Genomic DNA, 23744 nt, shown 5'->3' on the forward strand with positions numbered 1-23744 from the left:
GACTTGTTGCCAGATAAGGAGGTGAAGTCACTGCCACATCATCCATCTTCACTTACTCTCATTCATGATTAACGTGTCAAGGTTTTCCCCCAAAGTTTCAAAGATGACCCAAATCTTAGGCCACAGCCGACGTTTCACAGCCGACAGACAAGTAATGCAATGAATGCATCATCACATCAAGATTGCAGATCAGCTATGTTTTTAAATGTTTTTACATGACATACCCAAATTGGGACGCCAGGTTGACAGTGGGTAAAGCAAAGTATTTTGTGTCAGCATTGTGTACTGACCCCAAGCACTTCTATGTCATTCTGTCATTGTGGCTCATGTTATTATACGAGCATGATCAACGAGTTGTCTTTAATTTCCTGTGGGATTCAGCACTCAGAGCTAGTGTGAGTCAACCTGGTGTCATCATGCGACAAACCATGAACTTATGAAATCAATTAAAATCATATGGGTCTTTCAAAAGCCCCTTTGGCACTCCGCCGCTTTCCCCTCCCGTCCCCGTCCCCTCTCTTCCTCTCCACTGGAGATAAGTGGCCTGCCACATCTCATGTGAGAGCCTCCATCAACACTTCTACTCACCAGGCCAGGGGGCAGGTAGGGTCAGCCCTGGGGTCAAGAGGTCAGAATCCCTCCAATCAAACCACACAGGTGCATGATGGGACACCGGAGCCGCTGTCTTCTTTACAAGCCCAGAAGGGGTTAACGGGGGCAGAAGCTAAAAGGGTCGCCTGCAACAGCAAGCTACGGTGCTTCGTGTTTATCACAGTCTGACAATAAGCAGTATGCCTGAAGTATCATTCATCACAGTCTGACAATAAGCAGTATGCCTGAAGTATCATTCATCACAGTCTGACAATAAGCAGTATGCCTGAAGTATCATTCATCACAGTCTGACAATAAGCAGTATGCCTGAAGCATGATTTATCACAGTCTGACAATAAGCAGTATGCCTGAAGTATGATTTGCGTTGACCTGAGATCAGATTCTAAAAATGTCTTCTACATCCTGACAGTTTTCTGAAAAACGCTATGTTTCTACGTCAGTCGTTCAAAAATAGCAGACCTACAAGCTCGTAGCACGCCACTCGGTGGCGCGCTATGAGCTTGTAGATCTGCTATTTTCCAATAGCTAAAGCATAACATAATGCTAACACCAAAAGGGGTTCCCGCCCAAAATGGGTTAAACAACATGAATAGGTATTATTGTGTGGTGCTGTGGTCAAGTTCCACTGGAGTTGGCCTAAACTCTCGACTATGCAAATACCCTGAACCAATTGACAACTTTACCGACTCTACCAGTCCAGTAAAGTCAGTTTAATGTCCATTGGACATTAATGTGGGCTACCACCGTCCACCGTCCAGTGGTTACAAATACAATGTACGTGTAGGCTGTGAGAAATGAGAATACAGTGTAAAACACCACAGCAGAGTGTGGGTTAAATATAGGTTTTAGACATAGAGCTATGTAGGTCACTGCCCCCTGGTCCAAATCTAACACGGCCGGGCTAACCAAGGCTCTCCCAAGAAGTTTCTGGAACTTGCACACACACATTCCTGAAATTCAGTTCACAACACACACACACACACACACACACACACACACACACACACACACACACACACACACACACACACACACACACACACACACACACACACACACACACACACACACACACACACACACACACACACACACGTGCCTGCAGCGCCCCGTCACATGCACACACACACACACACACACAGGCTGTCTGTCTATATAAAGTATTTCGTAGTAAGAATGAACACAGGCACTGGAAATACAGACACATGCTCAAAATCATACCTTCCTGCGCACTCCTGCGTAACACAACTCAGGCGTCAATAATTGCATACAAGACAAAACACCCTGCTGTGAAGTGATAGTCTATACCAGCACTGTATAGACCAGACTAAACACTCTTCTAACATCAAATCTGCCTTACAACTTATAAGCTCTGACACTACAAACCAATTACACACAAAACTTGTCTCTGCTAATCTATATGGCTTCACAGTGCAGTTACACAGAAAGGCGTTCCTCTGCGACATCTGCCCCTGAGATGACTGGACACCACCAACACATCTGCAGTCTCAGGCACCAGATAATCTCGGTCAACAAGAGATGGACACAACATGATTAAGCAATAATGGATTATTCTTCATTCACATTCATGTCGATCGAGGTTAACGATCAAAATGTTTTGGATCACTTAACATTTTTGGTCCACCAGGTACTCACTGGCAGCATAATTATTCAAGTTTGTAGACAAATGAAACTAAAATGCATCAGATTAAATATTGCTTTGCCAATGTTTCTGGTCCTCCTGGTGTTTTCATTTCAGTCGAGCCTGACTGGCATTTCACATGTTTACTACAGTTCCATTTTCCATTTCACATGTTTACTACAGTTCCATTTTCCTTGCCTGTTGGTGTTTACTACAGTTCCATTTTCCATTTCTCATGTTTACTACAGTTCCATTTTCCTTGCCTGTTGGTGAGTCGAAAGCTCCAAATAATAACTGCTTATTTATACTTTATTTTAAATGTGCATCCCTACTGCTCACTCCTCAAAAAAAAAAGAATATATCTTAAGGTTAGTATGGGTAACTTAAAAACAGAGGTATGTGTTAAGTATTTGGCAAAAAAAAAAGGCAGAAACACAAATCCTGATAACATTGCTGGGTGAGCCAAAGACATGCTCCTCCACAAACCGAGCTGTCCTGATTTGACTTCACATTCACAACGGGGAGATTAGATATATTCTCAGCAATCTGTTCACTTGATGAGAGCTTACAGTACATTTGACAACATGGGTCAGCTATGTTGCATTTCCACACCTCTGCTGCTTACAAGAAAACTCAAATTTGAGGTGGAACAAGCTCGCCCCAAAACCAAGAGTATTTTAGTCCTCAATTACAGACCAGTCTGAAAGCCCACAGGGGCCCCTCACTGTTCTGTTGGTTGGTCTTGTTACCTTGATACCAATGAATTTGAACTTGCAGTTTATACTACAGTGTCTATACTACAGTAGTCTCGCGTAGCCAGACAACTATTTCACAATCTCCAAAATGCTAATATAGAGTCTGGAACTACACCTCCCAAGTAACGGAAGCTGGCATTTCAGTTCACAAAAAATATATTTAAAAATATCTTTACATTTTATTTTTGTATTTCCATTTCTGCTAAGCAGCAAGCTATATATTCTTAGGATGACTTTGATTTATATTAGGATACATTTGCGGGACTGTAAGTGGGGAGGAAGCTTCACACGCACTATATTTTACTCATGATCAGAGCTTCTGTGCTCCAGACTGTATGACTGGAAGCATTTGAAAATTGTGGGATTTTCAAATGTGGCCACGCGAGACTAATACTCTCTACACTACAGCTTTAACCAATTAGACCTGATTTGACCGTGGATTCCATCTCAAAATATTTTGTTCCAGGGAGGCAGGGACCACCAGAAGGAAAGATTTTAGTTACAAATGTTCACTTTAAAAAATATATACTGTATACTCAAAGATTTGCACAAATTGTCACAATGGTTAAAAATAGCAGATCTACTAGCTTGTGACGCACTGTATACATATCTGCTATTTTTGAAGACCAAATGTATAATGTATGGTACGGGTAAAGTGTTTAAAATCTAAAAAGACTGGTTTACGACAATACAGGTAGAGCATGCATGAAATAGCTGCCTGTAATAGATGTATAGCTACATGTAACAAAACAAAAATCAGCATTTTACATGAATGCTTACTTACGTCTTATGTTTCAAATGTGAACCTTGTGGTCTTGTTAGGAGAATTGGTAAATGGGTACTCGGCAAGACAATGCCAAGGACACTGATTGTACCTTCTTTCCCTTGGAGGTACTTTCCAAAACTGGATGAACCGAGTTTGGACCACAAATTGTTCCAAACTAAACACTGGCTACAAGAGCAGCAACAGTGTGTTGAGCTCACATGATTTCATGACTCAAAGTCATATATCTACAGCAGATTTCTTCACTTCCGAAGTGACACTAGCCTGAGCCATCCACTAAACAGATGGTGTGTGCTGGTACCAATTCCCTTGTCACACAAAGGCAGGCTGATCAAAAAGCTGACGTGCCAAACCGCCAGTGTATTTCTTTAATTATGTTCATTCTCCACTTTATTTCATGAAGTCCTCCCCTTCACTTAAGCAACGTTCAAATTATAAGGGAAGTTTAGGAAACACATCATTCCTACAACTAAGCAGAGTTCAAATTATCATTCCTACACACCGCACACGCTGGTGCAACAAAACATCCCTCTTCAATAGAGCTTTTTCCAACTCTGAGACAAATACAAGATCAGCCGATGTACAAGTTCACAACACGTTGCAATGCAATGCATTCAGGACACAGGCTGTAAATCATTACTATCAGGCAGACACCTCGTATTCTCCATATTTTAACTTTTTGTGTTTTTTCGTTAATGAATGTCCAACTTGATCATACAGCGTCACACAAATGCATCAAAAGAAGAAGTTTTGAGCTTGCCGGACGGCTACTTTAGCTATTTGATTCCTGAAAAGTATTCTTTTTTGGACACATGAGGTTTCTAGCCGACAGAGAAGATATAATGGTGGATCGGTCTGGACTGGCTCTGCTCTCCACCAAGTCTGACACGAAGCTCAATGTAACACTGTGATCAAAAATGGTTTGACACTAGTGTTACTGTTTATCCAGTGTGATACTATGTTGAAGCATAATGCAGCCTGCCAAATCAATGCGTCTGCCTCATCCATTCCTGAATAGTGCAGTCATTATGTGTTCCCATCCGTGTCTGTGATAGTGAGTGAGAGAGAGAGAGAGAGAGAGAGAGAGAGAGAGAGTCAAATCCTAATAGTTAAAACGAGCCAAACAAACAAGATTTTCTATTTCTCTCTGTCTCACGGTTCAGCCTAAATAATGGCAAACACATGGTAACACTCTTCAGGAAACAACACAGGAAAGGAGCACAGCAACTGCTGCCTTTCCAGCTGCTTCTGTGGAACGCACGTGCACACACGCACACACACACACACACACACACACACACACACACACACACACACACACACACACACACACACACTCTCAATCAATTAAATAAAGCATCCAGTCTGAGGGCGCAAATGCAATTCCAATCACGTGTAGTTGCACATTGAATCACTTTAAAATTATTAGTCACCACCACCAGTTCAAGTCACCAATCTGTCCCCTTCAACAGGTCAGATGATAACCATGACAGATGGACAGACAGCAACTGACAAGGGAGGAAGCAGAAGGAGAGTGGGCAGAAAATATCTAAAGACCTGAAATGGGTAGAGACAGAGAGAGGGAGATGAAGAACAAAAATAGAACAAAGAACATGTCATCCACTAATAAGAAGTTAACTATACACAAAGAGGAAGGATCAATAGTGTACAGGAAGTGGCCACAAAGATGAATTTCCATGTGGAGGAGAGCGATAGACTTAGACCTTGCCTTTGTCTCAGAGAGTCTGCAGGAACAGTTCTACACTTCCTTAGGGTTAACGCTTCGGACAGCCACACACGCACACACACCCACGGGCACACACAAACCTACCTTTCAGACAGAACATGTCTCTTCCTTTACTCCCTCATATGTATATCCACAGTGAGCAGTCCAATAGCAGACACTGACCACCAATCATCTCTTCCCGTCTTCTACCTTCTTCTCCTCTCTCTCTCTCTCGTTTCTTTCCCCCTTACTCTTTTCCCTCGTACTCTTACTCGCCGTTCTTCTGCAGGACTCATAAATGGACCCTGACACTTACACGTCTCTCTCTCCCTGCTTCTCGCCCCATCTCTCTCTCTCTCTCTCTCTCTCTCCTCTGTCTCTGTCTCTCTCTCTGTGTGTCCCTCTTGCTCCAACACACAGACAGACACACGCACACGCTCCGAGTGGCAGCTAGCCAATGTGTGGGCTGGAGGAAACTGCTTGGCAAAGCCCCTACTAACCCTCCACCTCCCCCCCAGTGATTCTCCTCTCTCTCTACCAGTCCCCCCCCTCTGTACCCCCCCCCCCCCCCCCCTGTCTCCCCCATTCTGTTAAGAAGCACGGAAGACAGAAGCCCGGCCTGGCTGACTCCCAAAGCTGCTGTCACCCGCCCAGCTCTTCATAAAGGCATGTATTATTGACCCTTTACCAGGGGAGTGCACATATTAGTGCACATATAAGTGCACCCCCTAAATGTCTGCATAAAAACAAATGTGTAAACAGATAAAAAAAAACATTATGTGTGCATGCAGAGAAAGCATACATAAAACACAGGCCTATTAGGCCCATTGGGGACAGGGCAAAAAACTAACTCACTTGCATGGGCATGCAAATGTGGCCACACAATCACGCACGCATATAGACACAGGGCGTAAGCCTGTGTAGGGATTGTGATTGTAGTGAAGTTGGGCAGTCAGCAGTTCAGAACGAGGCAGGGGGCCCCGGCCCGAGGCCGGCGCATTGTGCCCTGATCAAATATAATCGCTTAATCCCCCGGACTCAACCGTTTGTTATCGGAAGCCGGCACAGGCTCGTAGCATCCCAAACTCTCCACGCTGGCCAGATCATCCAGCACAGTCAACATGAGACACAGTGTTACCGACTCGTTCGCTGACTGTCGTAACAGTCTCTAATGAGAGCGACTTGAGTCAAAACAACTTTGACATACAGTACAAAGAGTGCTGTTGGGTAAGTAGAAATGGTCTTAATGGTGTCTTTTCATATGTCTCCTAATTGACAGCATGCCATTGCAAAGTTCAGAGGGATAGGATGTAGGTTAACTGTTGAATTAAGAATTCATAATAATATCTATTACATCCCAGACCTAGAGATTGAAGTGACAAAAAGATGATGACAAAACAGAGACGCCAAGTGGGTCAAGAAAAAGTTTGGCTTGCTTTCGAGCACTTAATGAGAATGGCCAAAGATTTCCAATGAGGCTAATGGCTTTCTCTTACACTGCAAAAAGCTGAGAGCTTAAAAGACCCACCCAACCTTGTGAGAGTTGAAACTACAGTATGTAATTTAGAACTAATAAATTGTGTTGGGCAACATTCTCGTTCAGAAGCTGATGGCTGTTCTCATAACGACTACAGTATTTGCTGTGTTATTCACAACACAAATGAGGCAAAGTTGTTATACAGGTTCATACAGTATGTTGGATGATATTGTGACATATTTAATAGCAACTGTTTTCTTAGGCATGATGTCAAATACATTTGGCAGGGGTGATGTGTCTCTGAAACGGTTCAATAAGAGGAGAAATCAATGCTTACTTTTAGACCAAATACCACAGTACTCAGTGAACTTATGTGAAAGCATTTATGTGATGGTAGAAGTACAAATCAAATGTGTGGCGCTTGCTGTAAATCTTTGAGCATTTTAAACTCGGTTTGGAGAAACTATAGTGAGGTTACAGACTTACAGTATGGGTTTGTAGAAACTATAGTATAGTGAGGTTACAGTGTGAGTGTGTGAGTGTGTACGTGCGTGTGTGTGTGTATAATGTTTAAGCTCATAAAATGAGTGAGGGACTAGGGAGTGTGTGTTTGTGTGTGTCTCATGTGTTAATTCCACCCCGGTGCGGGTTGCAGGCTATGGCACGTCTGCCACAACCAGATGCTGTCAATTACCATGTGACTACAGCATGTGTGTGTGCGTGTGTGTGTGTGTGTGTGTGTGTGTGTGTGTGTGTGTGTGTGTGTGTGTGTGTGTGTGTGTGTGTGTGTGTGTGTGTGTGTGTGTGAGGGCACGTATATGAGCTCTTTCCACACGAACACCCGGCTATATGAAATGAGAATGAGAAAGCCACAAAAACACAACCCTGGAAGTAATTGACAATTAAAATACACACACACACCACCCCAGAATAGCCCACCTAACCAGACAATAAAAATGCACGTCACCAGGCAACTACCGGTACCTAAATTGGATGCTGTTTTGTTCAAAATGGGCACTGTGTCCTACAACTAGGTGGGATGCCTCAAACTTTCCACAAAACCTAATCACTGCTTTCTCCAACAGAAAGCGGACAAAGCCAGGATGAATGTCTTTCTGGCCCCATCACTTTTAGATTACTACTGTACGGAGGACAGGAAAATGAAAATAAAGACTACTAGATTAGAAGCCTTAGGAGGCATTCAAGGAGACTGTCGTTATTAACGCTCTATAAAATACAACTCAAGTCTCTGGCTATTGATGAAAGACAATCTAAAGACTCATTGTATCAAATCAAAGGCCCTGTTCTGCAACTCCAAACAAAGAAAGTATCGTTATCAGTGCCTCACGGTGTTGACCGTATAGTACATCCTGTCACACTTCCAGTTCAGTACAAACAGTGAAATACTGTACTTCTGGGTCGAGCTGAGCACCAATAAGATTGATAACAGACCGCAAAATGCAGAGATAAGAACTTAAGCCGGTGCTGTCTTTTGTTTTTGGAGCATTGTTACGAATTGGTGTGAACGTGACTGTTTTAAAGAGGTCGGTCCTTGTGATAAATCAGAGGTGAAATTGGATTGATCATCAAAAGTTCAAACTTCAACTGTTTTGTTGCATTAAAAAGTGAGGGGCTTTAAGAACATTATGTTCTGTAAGACAGTTGGGGCAGTAAATATATGATATCTAGTATCAGGGCGTTCATATACTGTATTACATCCCACAGGCCTAATAGGATAGTGGACAATGAAGTAGCTACTATAGCTAGTGTTCAGGGGTGTGGCAGGTTGGGTAAATGAGATGAGCAGCTTGGAGCGGGAAAAGCACATCAGTTTTTGCTGGCGTCGTAATGCTCTTAAATGAGAAGGGTGGGTTTAAACAAGAAGGTGATCTGTGATAGGCTTTCAGAAGAGAGAGACCAGCCAAAGACATGGAGAGGAAGTTATGGAGGGAAAGTGGGGTGACTTACCTGAATTATGATGTCAATGTCAGGATAGTCAGCACATAGAGAGAAAGAGAGAAATTGGTGATTAGATTACTGACAAAATATATCAGGGGTGTCCAAAGCTTTTTCAAAGGGGGTCACATTTGAAAATACCTTACAGGACAACTTTAGGTGAATGTTTTAGGTTGTTATTAGAGAAAGTAAAAGATGAGTAATTTTTGAGTGGTGCAACCACTCCCTTACAGAGCTATGTGTGTGTCTGGGTGGCTGCATGGGTGCCTGGGTATGAGCACGAAAATAGCATGGTTGTTTTTCACCACCTGTGTGCAAACTAACACACACACACGCACAAATTAACTGATGATGATTACAGACCCCACATGGTAATTCTCTCATTTCTCTACCGTTTCGGACGTGGTGGCGCCACACCGGAACCGGGCCGGCACCCTGGCTGTGTCACTTCACACGGGTGTGATTTTTTATTTTCTTCATTTGCTGCTTTTTTTTCTTCGTTTTAGCGATTTTAGCTATTTTTGACAGGGGGACTGGGGCATTCGAACATGGGGCTAAATATGTACTTTTTTACAAAATTGTACTTACTTGTACTCACTTACTTCCTGGACTACATGTTATCTCAGTAAGACAGCCCTCCCGTATCCACAATGAGGAGCAGTGCACCAAAGCATTATGTGAATTGTAGTCCAGGAAGTAAGTGAACCCAGTGTCCATGACATACTGGGCTCACTGCTAAAATCTAAAATATCTAAAACCAAATATTACACACCTAAAGACCCCCAGGAAAGTGTTCTAAATCTTCTAAACCTCATTAACATATTTTTGCAAAAATGGTGAAGTGTCCCTATTCAGTCAAACTCAAGGCCCCAGTGAGGCTTTCCAACGTTGAAGCACTGGGCCCTAGTGGTAAGAGGCTATTGCGGTGGTTCAGTCTCTATCCTTCTTTATACTCTATGGGCCAACCGCATCTTCTGTCTTGCTGTACCTTTGGACCAGAACAAAGTCTCATACATACATCACAATACACCAAATATATGTATCTACAGTGCAATGTCTTTGTTGGCAGTGTAGCCACATGTAATCCACTCATCTGTACTGCGAACAAAGCAAAAACAGCCGACTTCAGCCTTTTTAATTTTCACATGCATGCACTGCTATCATCTTTACAGTCCAGTAAATTGTCATTTGTTCAAATGACAGTGTAGCCAAATGTAAATATGTGTGGAAAAAGACATGTAATAATAGAAATAGCCTCTTTCACATTCTGAGAGTGAGGCAAAGTTAACAAGCAGTTGGGAACCCTTAAACTCAGAATAGCTCATCCTCTGCTTAATAGGACGGACGACTATGACTTCAAATGGGGCTTTTACCATGAGCATGTATCAGGACTCTGATTCGTTTCTGGCTCTGAGTGAGCTCTGAACGGGCTGCAACTTTGGAAAAATACACTGAAGGAATATGTCTGGAATTGGGGCTGGGGTGGACTACGGGATATTTCTGTGCAACTCTGTTATATTGTTTTCTTTTGTTTTGTTATGCATTTCTTTGGTTGTGTTTTGGTCTATGTCAATGTCTTTATATACAAAAACAAGAAAATTAATAAAGTACAAATCATTTAAAAAAATCACACCAGTGTGAACCGAGTGGTGCAACTCCCGTCTATTGGTTCTCTGTATCATTCCAATTTGTATCGTCCAATTTCTTCTCTGTTTCGTTCCAATTTCTTCTCTGTACTCTGGTGCCCCCTACTGGTATAAATAAGTAACATACTCGTGCTCACTTATACAAACATACATACAGGTACCTACCTACCTAGGTACACGTACATTTATTTCTCCCCAGGACCCAAGCTACTGAAAATAACAGATCTACAAGCTCATGAAATTACTGGGGGGAAATATTAATGAAGGAAACAAAAAATAAAGAACTCCTAAGAATTAGTCTGCGAGCCAAAAATGGGTCCCGACCCAGTGTTTGGGAACCACTGATCTGTACAGTATGGGTAATATAAAATGACAATTTGCATTATAAATGTTATATAAGATGTGTCGCATTCGTCTCATAATATTATGTGCTCCGTGTAGTGTAGTGTATGTGTGTGCATCATCTGTGTATGTACACCATGGGCTCTAGGCCACATCAGCAGAATTCCATGTGTCTTTTAATGAGTCGAAAACCCTGCATTTCCCCATACAGTCAATTATCATCCGGTAATCTGGAATTACACACTAAGTACATGATGATGTTGATAATGTGTGTGTGTGTGTGTGTGTGTGTGTGTGTGTGTGTGTGTGTGTGTGTGTGTGTGTACGCACGCACGCACGCACGCGCAAGAATGAGAAACCATTGCCAGTTCAAAACCAAAGAGATGGTCCAAATAGACACTTACGCAACAGTGTGGTTCCATCTTAATCCGCTAAGCATCTCACACACAGCCACAGACAATTATGGCCCCAAAAACCCTCATGCAGCCTTAAACCGTAAAGACTATAATAACATTTCATATAATAGGACCCAATTCTGCCTTGGCCATTGTGCAATTGGTCAACCACACATGGTTAATACTCGTGGTCAATGTTGTTACCCTAAATAAAAGTATTGAATGTGGATACAAAAAACTACAGAGAGATGGGGGGGTAGTGAGAGAGAGATAGAGAGAGAGAGAGAGAGAGAGAGAGAGAGAGAGAGAGAGAGAGAGAGAAACCTGGCTAGCATACAAGAATCTCAAATCCATCATCTCAAATGGTTTACTCAATACCCCGACTTGCCAGCAACAGAAATTATACAGAAAAGCCTGTTTCATTTACATTAGGAGATTTCCTTAGTAAGTGAGAGTGAATATAAAGGTTCCCAGCTACCCCAGGCAGGATGAGGATTGATCTGGCAGCGCTCCCAGCAGGTCCCACAGCACATAGAAGGGGATTTAGACGCCTGTTTTGGAGCCTGGCTGTCCAATGTTCTTTTGACACGGCCTTTCCGGAGGAGTCAGCATGTCCACTCCTTGATTGATTCAGTCAGTAAGTGTGAACCCAGTGGCTATTGGCTAATCAATAGGCTTGATTTTTGGAGATTGATCAAGCGTGGCGTTTGGAGGTATAGGGGTGGAGTTACTGCGGTAGAGGAAATTGGGGAGCAACAGTTAATCGAACTAATTTAGAACTGCAATCAGAACCGTAGCACTAGCCCCTTAGATAGCACTTTATGTAGACTTAGATAGTAAACAGTTACATGTTAGACAACACTAGAATTGCATTTTATGTAGTCATAGCACTTTATAGTACACACGTATAATATATAATATAGTATGTATAGTTTACATAGATACTCCACTGTTACGTTCTTAGCTTACGCATGTTTCATGATAACTACTTTTTATATATGTGATGTGTGCCATGCTTTTTGTTACTGCTTAATGTAAGTCGCTCTGGATTAAGAGCGTCTGCTAAATGCCTAAATTGTAAATTGTATTATGAAAAAAAATCATGAGGCGTTTTCATTAGAGGCGAAAAGTCTAATAAATAGCTGAAATAGCTGAGCTACAAACTCACAAGAGTGTGAGCCTATTTTCACTATTTTAGCATGATACCAATGTAAAAAACAATGCTTCAGTGATTTTCAGCGTTTTACAAATGCGCTTCTCCCTTATTCAATTAATTGAAAAAGTAATTGACAGAATAATCGCCCAAAAAAAAATACATAGTGTGCAGACCCAGAGAAAAGAGCACAGTGGATGGAAGGCTGTAGAGATAAATTAGATAACAGCAGTGATGGAATAAAGAAGATTATAGGGGTGGGGGATCGCCACCTTCTAGCTGTTGGCTCACTGTCGCCATCTATAGGTCATGTGACCTACTAGTCAAAGACCATACAGTGCATTTGCTGCTGTGTCAAAAATATGCAGAAGGCAGATCATTTCAGAAGTATTTATAACCAGTTTGGTATTTACAAAGTATCTATTAATCATTTGGTACGCTCTTATTTCACACTACACAAACTGATTTGCCAAAAATAGCAGTTCAACGTGTTGTGAGCTTGTAGATTGGCTATTTTTGGCAAACGTTCTACCCAAGAATAGGGATGCTGGGGATTCAAGTGGTTAAGCAAATGTGGCATTTTGAGTTTTAAGCATATTTTGATTATTGCTCTAATGTCGTTAATCTACACTAATCGTGACACGTAGTTTTCATAGGGTTCCATCCCTAGAAGGAAGTAAGGAAGAGGGCCCAGTTTCTTTCCAATATGGCTGCTGTGCATATAGAGCCTGGTGGCAGAAAATCCCTGTCTACTCATTTCTATGAAACTTGCTCACCAAGTGTATACTCCACCCAACCCCCTACCGCGGGTTCCTTCTGAGGTTTGATGACATCATGGGCCCATATTATAACTTAACATTTAGCATGTAGGTGGTACTGTATGTGCACGGTCGCGTCCTTTATGCGTCTACGTCATGAACTACCTCGACCGCGAGTCCAGCCCAGTTTGTCCGTTCGTGGCCACTTGCCACCTTTTCCTCCAGGGGGACTTTTCCTCCAGCCCATGGCAGTGATGGATGGAACCTCCCTGAACCACAATTCAGAAACGCTCGTTCCACCGTTAATAGTTTGCCAACTCTAAACCAATGCAGCAAATGGCCGCCTACCTACCACTGGGCAGGTAGGGGTTAAGGGAACTAATAGATGTAATAAGATTATAAAAACAACTATAAATAATCAAAAATTCTATAAAATAATAGATCCCTATTTTGGGCATTTTAATATAGGCAAGATCTACAATGGATTGATTGATTGATTATAGTTCTGATATATTTTTACAGTTTTTTGCATGACACTGTCGTGCAAAGTATAAAACTGCTTAATCAATTTGTTGATATATAACATGCTAAAATATATATATTTAAAAAAAAACTTGCCTCTCGATAATTGGATTAATCAAAAAAGTAATCGATAGAATAATGGCAAAGATAATAATCGATGATTGCAGCCCCAGTATCTCACTGCACCAGGAAGTGCTCGCACACCGTCACCTTGACAACTGAGGCCAACATCCAACTGGTCACCTCAGCGACTGCGTCCAAATTGCCAGTTAAGCAGCTGCGGGACCGAAACTGCTCATTATGGGCTATATTTAGTTACACACAGGCACGGTGCTCGGCCGCCTAAATGCGTCTTGTATTGGGTCCTTGGCAGGCGTGGAACGGGGATCCAGCTGTTATAAATACGTTAGGTTGTATAGACTGCTGTTGTTTCCTGTGTGGGATATATGGGTATTTGAGTGCAAGTGTCAATGTGTTAGAGTGTGTTAGAGTGTGTGTGTGTGTGTGTGTGTGTGTGTGTGTGTGTGTGTGTGTGTGTGTGTGTGTGTGTGTGTGTGTGTGTGTGTGCGCGCATGCATGTGTGTGTGTGTGTGTGTGTGTGTGTGTGTGTGTGATGACCTGTCCCTGACACTGTCTCCAGACATGGACAGCCTATAAAAAGATATGTCTGAGTGTATCTGACAGCAAGAAAATCAAACAGGAGTAGAGAGACACAGAGTAGAGAGTACGTTTCCGTGTCATTCAAGTCGATAGAGCTGCTCTTAGTGTGTAGTAGTTGTAATCTTCTAATGTGAATAATATGTCCCCTGTTGTCTGCCATTATGCTGCCGATCAATAAACATTTCCCTTTTTCCTTCCTCCGAGAATAAAGTTCATTGACCAACATTGATTAATCAAGACTTCTAATTTAAACCTAGTGAATCTTTAATTGGTGCAGGTCAAACCAATTGGACCATTAAATTAAGTTTGATTGTCAGTGATTGATGATAATCAGTGAACACTCTCACACTGGTTACTAAAGACATGTTTTTGTAGGACAAGGAGTACATGAATTTATAACCAAACATGGACAGGTAGCTGGATGATCTCACTTTGCGTTCTTTCTAGAGGAATGTCTCTTGAATACAGAACTCCATTGTTTGAAAGTGTGCCACAAATGACAGGAAATAACAAAATATTAAAATATTGGCACATGCCATTCTAAACGGTTCATTAAAATATTGGCACATGCCATTCTAAACGGTTCAGGTCATTACACACCAAGGTCCACTTAACGATGACACTACAAAATGGCGACCCTTTCATCTCCACTTAACTTCAGCTCCTAACCTTTGGGCTGTTTGTACGAAAGCATGCCAGGACTTCAAAACATCCAAGTCATGTATAGTGCCCGGAGCTGTTTTAGGAACGACTCCGAGCAGGTCCAAAGGTGAGCGAGTGACTGGGGAAGGGATTGAGAGATGAGATCATGAACGGTACATTCCATGGACAGACAACAATAACAACAGTTGCTAGAAGTGAAGTCGTAAAGCATCGTGTTCCAGACCAACAGGGTCCAAAATGGCTGCTTCTGATTAGGTAACATCACCCGCTCTCCTCATGTCTCCACCCAGTCACACACACACAGGCTATAGAATTACAGTTATAAGCTACACCCTGAGGTTCCCGGCTTAGGAGGATGAATACAGGCACATGACAATAGACAAATATACAATTATACATGCATCACAGACGAAGTCAAAACCTCAGGCAAACACAAACGTTTGTAGGCAGAATAGACTACCTAGTTCTAGACTGATTAGCTCACCTTCAATTCTTGGGCCAATGTAATTTGAGTAAATTCAAATCAAATATTTGGAGTGACTGGAGATTTGCATGATGAACCAGACTGGTCCGTCAGTTTTATATGGAACACGCCACGCTGTGAGACAATAGTGTAGTACTGCCGTCTTCCATCCACTGGTTGTGTCTGCACAGTAGGCTAAAGTTACAAACAACCAATGGCCAAGTCTATACAGTAGGCTAGAGTTACAACCAATGACCCCAAAAGGTAATTGACCGGATACACACTGGACATATCTACAGTATATGCACCACATGCACCTGACACACATTTGTGCACATTTGCGTCCAGACACACGCAGTCACACACACATAGTCTCTCACACACACACACACACACACACACACACACACACACACACACACACAGTATCACACACACACACACACACACACACACACAACCTGTTAAATAAATAATACGCATACTCAGGATTGAGGAAACTCCACACCACTGAAGTACTAGATGGCCTTCTTACCTCAGTTAAGATGTCCTTGCTACAACAAACAAAATGTTTTAATCAACCACTACTATGGCATCATTCTATGCGGTATGAGTCCATTCTACTGCATCTGCAGCCTCTGGTCTGAATGTACAATGAAGAATACACACAGACACACGCGCACACACACACACACACACGCTCTCTCCCTGGCACCGAACCAGGCGCGCGCATCGCCACCAGTCTGTGACATCACCATACACCATCTCCTGCTTCCGGCCCGATGCGTGTTTTGTTAACCTATCACAAACACAAAGTGCCCTTTGACCCTCGAACCCCCTGCACCAACCCATGCCCGCCCCCCCCCCCCACCCACCCTTTAAACAGGAAGTGCCAAAGACATGATGTACTGTACATGTCGGGAAATCAAACGGCCATAAAAAGACAGTGACAAAGTGACTTGCTTTGTCCGCACATGTACACAAGTCATTCACTGGCTTCCTCCTGTCCTGACAGAGAGAGAGAGACAGACAGATACAGAGAGACAGAAATATAAATCCACTCATTTGAGCAGAGGCAGAACTCTGTGATTAGTCAGCGCCTACGTGTCAACAATTTGTATACATAAATACAGCAGTGAGTTTGAGTGGGCATACAATATACAGCAGCTGATGAAATGCCTGAGAACAGACTGAATGAAAACTAAAAGTTCCACTGATTCATTCCGTCTGTCTGACATCCATCTCACAAACTATTCCCCTCGGCTGACCTCTCCCAAGAACCTCCATCCATCCATCTCTCTCTGGTCTCACCTCTTCGATGCCGGTGCTGATGCCGGTGCTGGGGCTTGTACACCCAACTGTCGTCGTCATCCTCGTCCTCGTCGCCCTCCGTGGCATGCAGGTGGGTGTGCGAGCGCGTGTGCGCGTGGCGTCCGTGCGCGTGGAGCTCACCTTGGCTGCGGAAAATGCGGCTGGTCTGTCGGGAGAGGGTGGAGACGTTCAGCCAACTGAGGGCCCTCGACAGCCCCGCCGCCGCTGGTTTCTCCTTGCGGAAGGAACCCGTTCTCCGCTCCCCCCTCATCCTCACCCCGAGGAGTGGGAGATGGGAGATGGAGGCAAGGAGTTATGGCTGAGAAAACAGTCCAATGTTTTAATTCTTATGTAGAATAATGAATCCTTTGAAGCTGACCCTTTACGATGAACCCCGTCTGAAAATGTGCCCAGAAGGGAAGTGCACTCCAAGATGTCAACAGCAGCAGACAGTGATAGTTTCCAAATGGAAAGGAGCAGAGTCTACATCCAATAGAAAAGGTCTCAGATGTCCATGTTCAGCATCAAACCAGTTCCTAGAGGAAGTTCAGTTCTAGGCTTCATCTCTTCTTCTCTTGTTCCACAGGTCATGACTCTGACCCTGGGCAGACTCCAGATATATCCACTCTCGCTCTCTCCAACTTCATCCGTCTGTCATGAGCCAAACGCCACTACATCTCCTCTCCTCTGACTTTCTTTTGTGTGCAGAGTGCTCCCAAACCCAGGGCGTGAATCCTGCATCCAACGTAGTAATTAACCAATCTGGCGAACTGGAAAATCACACATCCTTTCCACCACGCACAAACACACACACACACACACACACACACACACACACACAGTTGGTGTTGGCGATATTCCTCAGGGTGTACGAGAGGCTGAAGAGAGACTTCGTAATCACGTTCTGTTTCAGTCAGAACGAGTCGACAGTCTTTTTCTTTTCATGACAGAGTGTCCCCCAGAGGCATTTAATCCACGGCCGTTTGCATACACCAGCTGACAGGCTGTAAGACCACTGGAGCTACGAGGTGTGAAGGTGCGTCCCTGGGTCTATTCCCAGGCCGATGAGGTTACGTACCCACACATCCACACACTCAGGGAGACCTCCTGTCACAGGTCCCAGTAGGTCTGTAACAGTGTGTCTCTTTGGTGTGTGTGTGTTTGTTTGTTTTGAGACACAAAGTTGGCATCACAGGGCGGAGTTTCCAAGGAATGATAAAGTCCAGCACGGGTCCATCGTCCATTCGTCCTCCATTGCTCTCCTCACTTTATTCTCTAGTGTGAAGGTGGATCCAGCGGCTTAAAGGAGTCAATATGCCATCATGAGATCCATTGAAGAGGCATGCCAAGTATAGATTGCAGGTGCAAAATAAATAAATAAATCCAAGCGTTGGCAAGCATCAAGTCTCTTATCAGTCCATCATGGTGTGTGCATGCCAGGGAGTATACAGCTTTCACCTGCTGCCTCCACCGCGGAGCCTGACACGCGGATGGACCCGACACAGTTTGCTGCCGAGTTCTTCTGAAGTTGTTTACTTGTGAGGGTTCCCTCTCTCAACTGCTACAGGCTTGCTCACTTGCTCCTATGGTGTGTGCATGTATGTGAGTACAGGGTTAAGATTACACCCAAGCCTAGCCACTGTGCTGAAACACAAGCCAGACGGCCCCTCCCTCCCTCTCTCTCTCTCTCCCGCTCTCTCTCTCTCTCTCTCTCTTCTTGATCCCTGATCTCTGCCCCTCCCCTTCGTCCGCTCTGCCGGCATGACAACCACTCCTCCCTCCTTGCTTTTCTAACCTTTCCTAATCTTTCTATCTTCCTCTAATCACTCTGCTTCCTCTCTTCCTCTCCCCCCCCCCCCCCCCCCGCCTTCTCTCCCCCTCAGGTCTCAGGTGTGTCCCACACTGAGAGACAAAGTGGAGGACCTACGTCCCTGAACATTATTTGCTACCATTATATTACAAAATAAAGAATGGATACGTTTAAACTGAGCACTTTTCACTGTGTGTATACGATAATATGTAGGTCTAACATTCTACAACACTTGTTGACATTCTACCTGAATACTTGGAAGAGAACACTGCAAAGTTAACAGCGTACCCCAAGGCACTGAGAACAGGCTAGGCAGACTGTTAAAGCAGGGCTTCTTGTGTGCCGTTTTTGGAGGGAAGGACTTTTTGTTGAGTGAGAACTTATGCTATACTCCTCAGGGTGCGGTTTAGTACACTCAAGAAACGTCCATTTGTCATTTTGTGAAATGTAAAGACTAAACTGGGACGGCCTTCAAAGCTGTGGTGAAATCCTCCTTTAGCTGCAAAACTCGTTAGTCCAATATACTTTAACTGAACGCACGTTTTCGGTTGTTCCTTCTGTGATTATCGGTGAGAGATAAATAAAATAAAAGATAATGAAACACTGTCACGCATGTCAACAGAAAGAATGGGTGCGTCATCATCACAACAAGAAATATAGACACACTGTGCGTCACATTGAAGCATAATGTACAGCCCAAGTAAGGAATACAATTATAGTGCCACAGACCACAGCGGACAAAAACAACAGCCAATGCTTATGGGGAGCTCCAAACATGTCAAGGAGGTGGAGTTTTCCCCACCAACGTGTAACCGCAGAGGAAGTGTGTGACCACTAAAGTGTGACAATAAACCTTACCACATTAACCAGAGTGTGCGTGCGTGCGCGTGTGTGTGTGGGTGTGTCTACCCTTTCCCTTTCTGTCTTATGTATACCTTTATTAAAACGTATCCACTTAAGCCCACTATACTTCATCATATGATGCAACACCACAATCAACTCTGATTTAACCTGTAAACATGACAACAAATTCACAATTAAATATATTGAACACACACACACACACACACACACACACGCACACACAGACACACAAACACACAGATTGTGTGGACCAAATACTCCACACACCCATGACACCAAACGGCCACAGTCTGTTAATAATTAACCAGCATCTCACTCTGCTGGTCAGGGATGAAGGGATCAATCACAAAGAGACATGGGTAGATGAAACCTTGGACAGTGGCTGGAAAATATGTCCTCAAAAGCACTTTGGAGAATAAAAATGGTCTGCGATGTGACCAACATGATGAAAACAAACCAACTATGCATTTGCACCAACTATGCATTTAGACGGATAGCTAAAATGCATAGGCCAAATATAGCGAAACCATTTGGTGCTCTAGCCTATGGATGAATCACTGAAGCAGTGGAGCAACATGGGTCCTACAAACACATGGAAGTATTTTTTAAAAGACCTTAGACAGAAGAGACAGTGCATCTACTGAAGTGTCAAATAGACAAAGAGACGGGAACCGGTTTAGTCTATTGATTTCTCCTTTCCAGAAAAAAATAAAAAAAAATAAAACAAAATTTAAAAGCCTCCCCCAACCCCAGGGGAGGAGGAAGGTCAATGGTCAGAGTTACTCCTCCTCCACTCTACCTTCGCTCATCAAATCTTTATCCTTTATCCTGTTAAACCTGAACACAGAGAAGTAATGGAAGTGGCAATAATCGATTATGATCTGTCCCAGTCAATGACATTGTTAACAGAATGGAGTCTGGTGCCTTTATGTTGGCTACTGATGACAGAGAACTGATAAACTGATGCTTAAATTAAGTTTCAACTTTCAAGTTTTGCTTGCACCACCAGCACTGATATTATACTGGCCATAAAACAGATACCTTATTAACATTTATCAGTATCAGAGGGAGAATTTAGGGCAAAATGTAAACCCTAGAAGTTAGGGATGTTAATAGTTAATCGTTAATCGATGAAATTAGTCAGTTAAACTTAACAGTTAATAACTAATCGAATTAATCAAAACGTCTATGCTTTTGTATGTGATGTGACAGACAAGACAGTGCACTTTTAATTTGATTCTATTTCTCATACAAAGATGAGATACCTGCCCTGTATTGCAAATGGTCAAATAACTATTTGATTAAGGAATATAATATGCCTTTTGTGTAGATTTTTATAATAGACATTGTGGGAAATTAAGATTCTCCAAAAAAAAGTAATAAATGCCACTTAACAACTAACCTGTTAATCAATCGATAAGCTTATCAAAACTTATCAATTAACTATTAATGCATTAATGGATCATTCCCATCCTAGAAGTAATCTAGGTATAAAATAGAGACATAAGGTTGTATCATTTCCCTTTACTGTATACCACAAGATCACTGATAAGACAAAACAACTTCCCGGAATATTAAGCAACATCATCACATGCTAGTGATTTCGCTTTCACAGATATCAGACCAAACAATCTTGTAAGGGTGGGGCCTTCATTTGTAAAGCTATTGCACTGATAGCATTAATAAACATCTGCAAAACAGAAACACAGCCGCAAGCGATGCAGTTTAGAAAATATGAAGAGTGTGTGTTCCTGGTTAGCGTTGCGGTGTCATGTTGTTGGGGCGGGGGTCATCAGGGGAATATGCAGAAAACCCTAACCATGTTGTTGTCCTTAGGGGCTGCATAGGACAGGCATGTAGAAACACTCCGCTGAGAGGAGAGGAGGCACAAAGAGGCAATAATGAAGTAGGAGAGGTACATCTAGAGATCGGGCTGTGTTGCGGCCCTCACTGATCCAACTGTGGATAGAGGTATCTGTCAGTTATAATCCTTTTTCTCTTTTTTAAAGCTATGGAGCACTTTTATTTTATTCTGATGGTATAAAACAAACAAAATCCTGATTTATATTGTGTCGTGCAACAGTGTTTCACACTGGAGTAGCCTATAAGGTGTATATTGGGCAGATCCTATATGGGGCTATGACTCGATAGCCTTGGCTTCAATAGGTTTAAGGAGTGGTCGTACGATCAGTTCTCCATTGCTGTTGATGTATGTTTCAGCCATGTCCTCTTCAGCAGGGAGGCCATAAGGAGTCTTGAGTGGCTGGATCCTTACTAGATGTTTGTCGAATTTCAACTGACTGTTGACTGCAGGTGTGTTTTTGTGAATTACAGGTGTATGCGCCTTTTCAAGGCGAAGGGTCTTCATCAGCTGCTTCTCCCATTATGGCCTAGCTTTGACACTTTTGACCCGCGTCACTATGTGGAGTTTATGAGGTTGGTTTGGGTCACCGCGATACTTCTCATAATACTCTGCAAAATACTCTGGTCGGACCTTTACTTTGGTAAATTTGCTTCGGAATGACACTATCCAAGGACATGTAGCCTCCGTCAACATGGTAATTGATCCAGGGGATGCCAAGTGTAAACCTTTACAGAAGAGTGCCATAGTGTCTTTGTAGGGCCAAGGTTACAGCCACCACAGCTCCTGTAACATCCAGATAATAAGTAATCAAAAGTAGTTGTAAAGTATCCAATTTAAAACAAAATACGTTAAGATCCCACTAAAGTTGGTACAACTACATTTCAAAGATCGTTGCAGTAAGAACTGACAACGATCTTTAACTAACAAAGCACACGTTTGTTTTTGTCCTAGGGTCCTTGTCCCTTTTATGGCCATACAGTATGACTGATTTGTTAGGGCCTGATGCCATGATGGCACATTAAGGTGGAACAACACCGCCCATATTTGGCAGTAGCTGCATTGGGAAGTCCTTATATTATGGGCATGGCGGATCATGGTGACATGAGCTTGACAATGTGTCTCACACACACACAGTGGCAAAAGTAATTCTCGTTGGCACAGCGTGATTGTCCGTGTCCTAACCAATATTACTTACAAACAAACAAAGCAGCATGCTATGCAAAGTGACAAAACACAAATCCTAAGTCAGTTGCCTACTCGTCCAGGTGTGGTGTGACTACCTCTATATATGAGACCGGTGTGAATTAGGTAGCAAGATACTATTTTGGGGATACATAGATACATGGCAAGACACACAACAACAAAAAGCAGATGCCGGTGAGGCTGGGTCACCTTTTGTTCAATCTGCTGATCTTTTCTGACTATCATAGTTTACAGAAACAATATACAATATATATTTCCATCCGTTTCAGCCACTCTTAAAACACTGCAAACAAGGACAATGTCACGGCCACGGTTTTACTCAGTGGTGTACTATATTTGGCTGATGAAAACGTATGAAACGTAATAACCATATAATTTCACACTAAAACAAACTACAAAGGGAAACTCGCTGGGCCTTTTCGGTGCAATATCAAAGGCTAGTAAACAAACATGCACACTCTCACAGTCTGCCTTCTCAGTAAAGGGGGCAAACCTTTGGAACTCTTTGCCTATGGTTCTAAAACTAGACACAGATGGTAATGTGTTTTACAGAGACTCAAACTATGGTTGAAATCAAATCAACTGTTCTCACATGTATAGTTTCTGTGACTGGTTGCCCAAATGATGATCTACATTTGTTTTGTTTCACAAGTTAATGTATCTAGAGCGGTGCCCGTTGGGGACTGGCCTACGTGGAACGATGCAAGTTGTAATGAATGCCCCACCCAGTTATTGTATGTCCCTTTCATGCCCATATATGGAGTTCTTTGTCTGGCATGCCCAAATATGGAGTCTATGCAGATGTTGTGAGAACATATTTGTGATGTCAAACCAGGCCAGCTCCATATAGATATGACACGGTGCACTGTCGGTGGGGCGAACGTTTCTCGAGTTACGATTACAGACGTACACGCGTATGTACACACAAAGGTTATCGTATTTTTAGAAAAGTCTCCTGTGGACATGTGTTGAGAAGTAGCACTTGTGCTAATGCACTGTATTACAAATTGTACAATTGTGCACTGTGATTGTGATGTCCATGTTAAATGAATAAACGTAACATAAGTTACATAACATAACACAGGCACTGTGATTCAAACATGACGCATCTGGCATACGCTGACTTTACCTTAGCCTG

At 42.9% G+C, this 23744-nt stretch overlaps 1 protein-coding gene across 3 annotated transcripts in view; it reads right to left on the bottom strand.

Moving 5' to 3' along the window:
• Window positions 1-23744, bottom strand: part of nhsl1b (NHS-like 1b) — a 123137-nt gene that overhangs the window by 52797 nt on the left and 46596 nt on the right. The window contains exon 1 of one of the 3 annotated variants that reach the window (XM_083790359.1): window positions 16866-17932. The exons of the other annotated variants lie outside the window; for them this stretch is intronic. Within the exon in view, the coding sequence (XP_083646485.1) occupies window positions 16866-17136 (271 nt within the window). The 5' untranslated portion in view covers window positions 17137-17932. Of the gene's footprint in view, window positions 1-16865; window positions 17933-23744 lie in introns of those variants that run through there. 3 annotated transcript variants of the gene reach the window in all.

This window comes from Protomyctophum parallelum (genome assembly GCF_964188405.1).
Source record: "Protomyctophum parallelum genome assembly, chromosome: 19".
NCBI classification, from domain to species: Eukaryota; Metazoa; Chordata; class Actinopteri; order Myctophiformes; family Myctophidae; genus Protomyctophum; species Protomyctophum parallelum.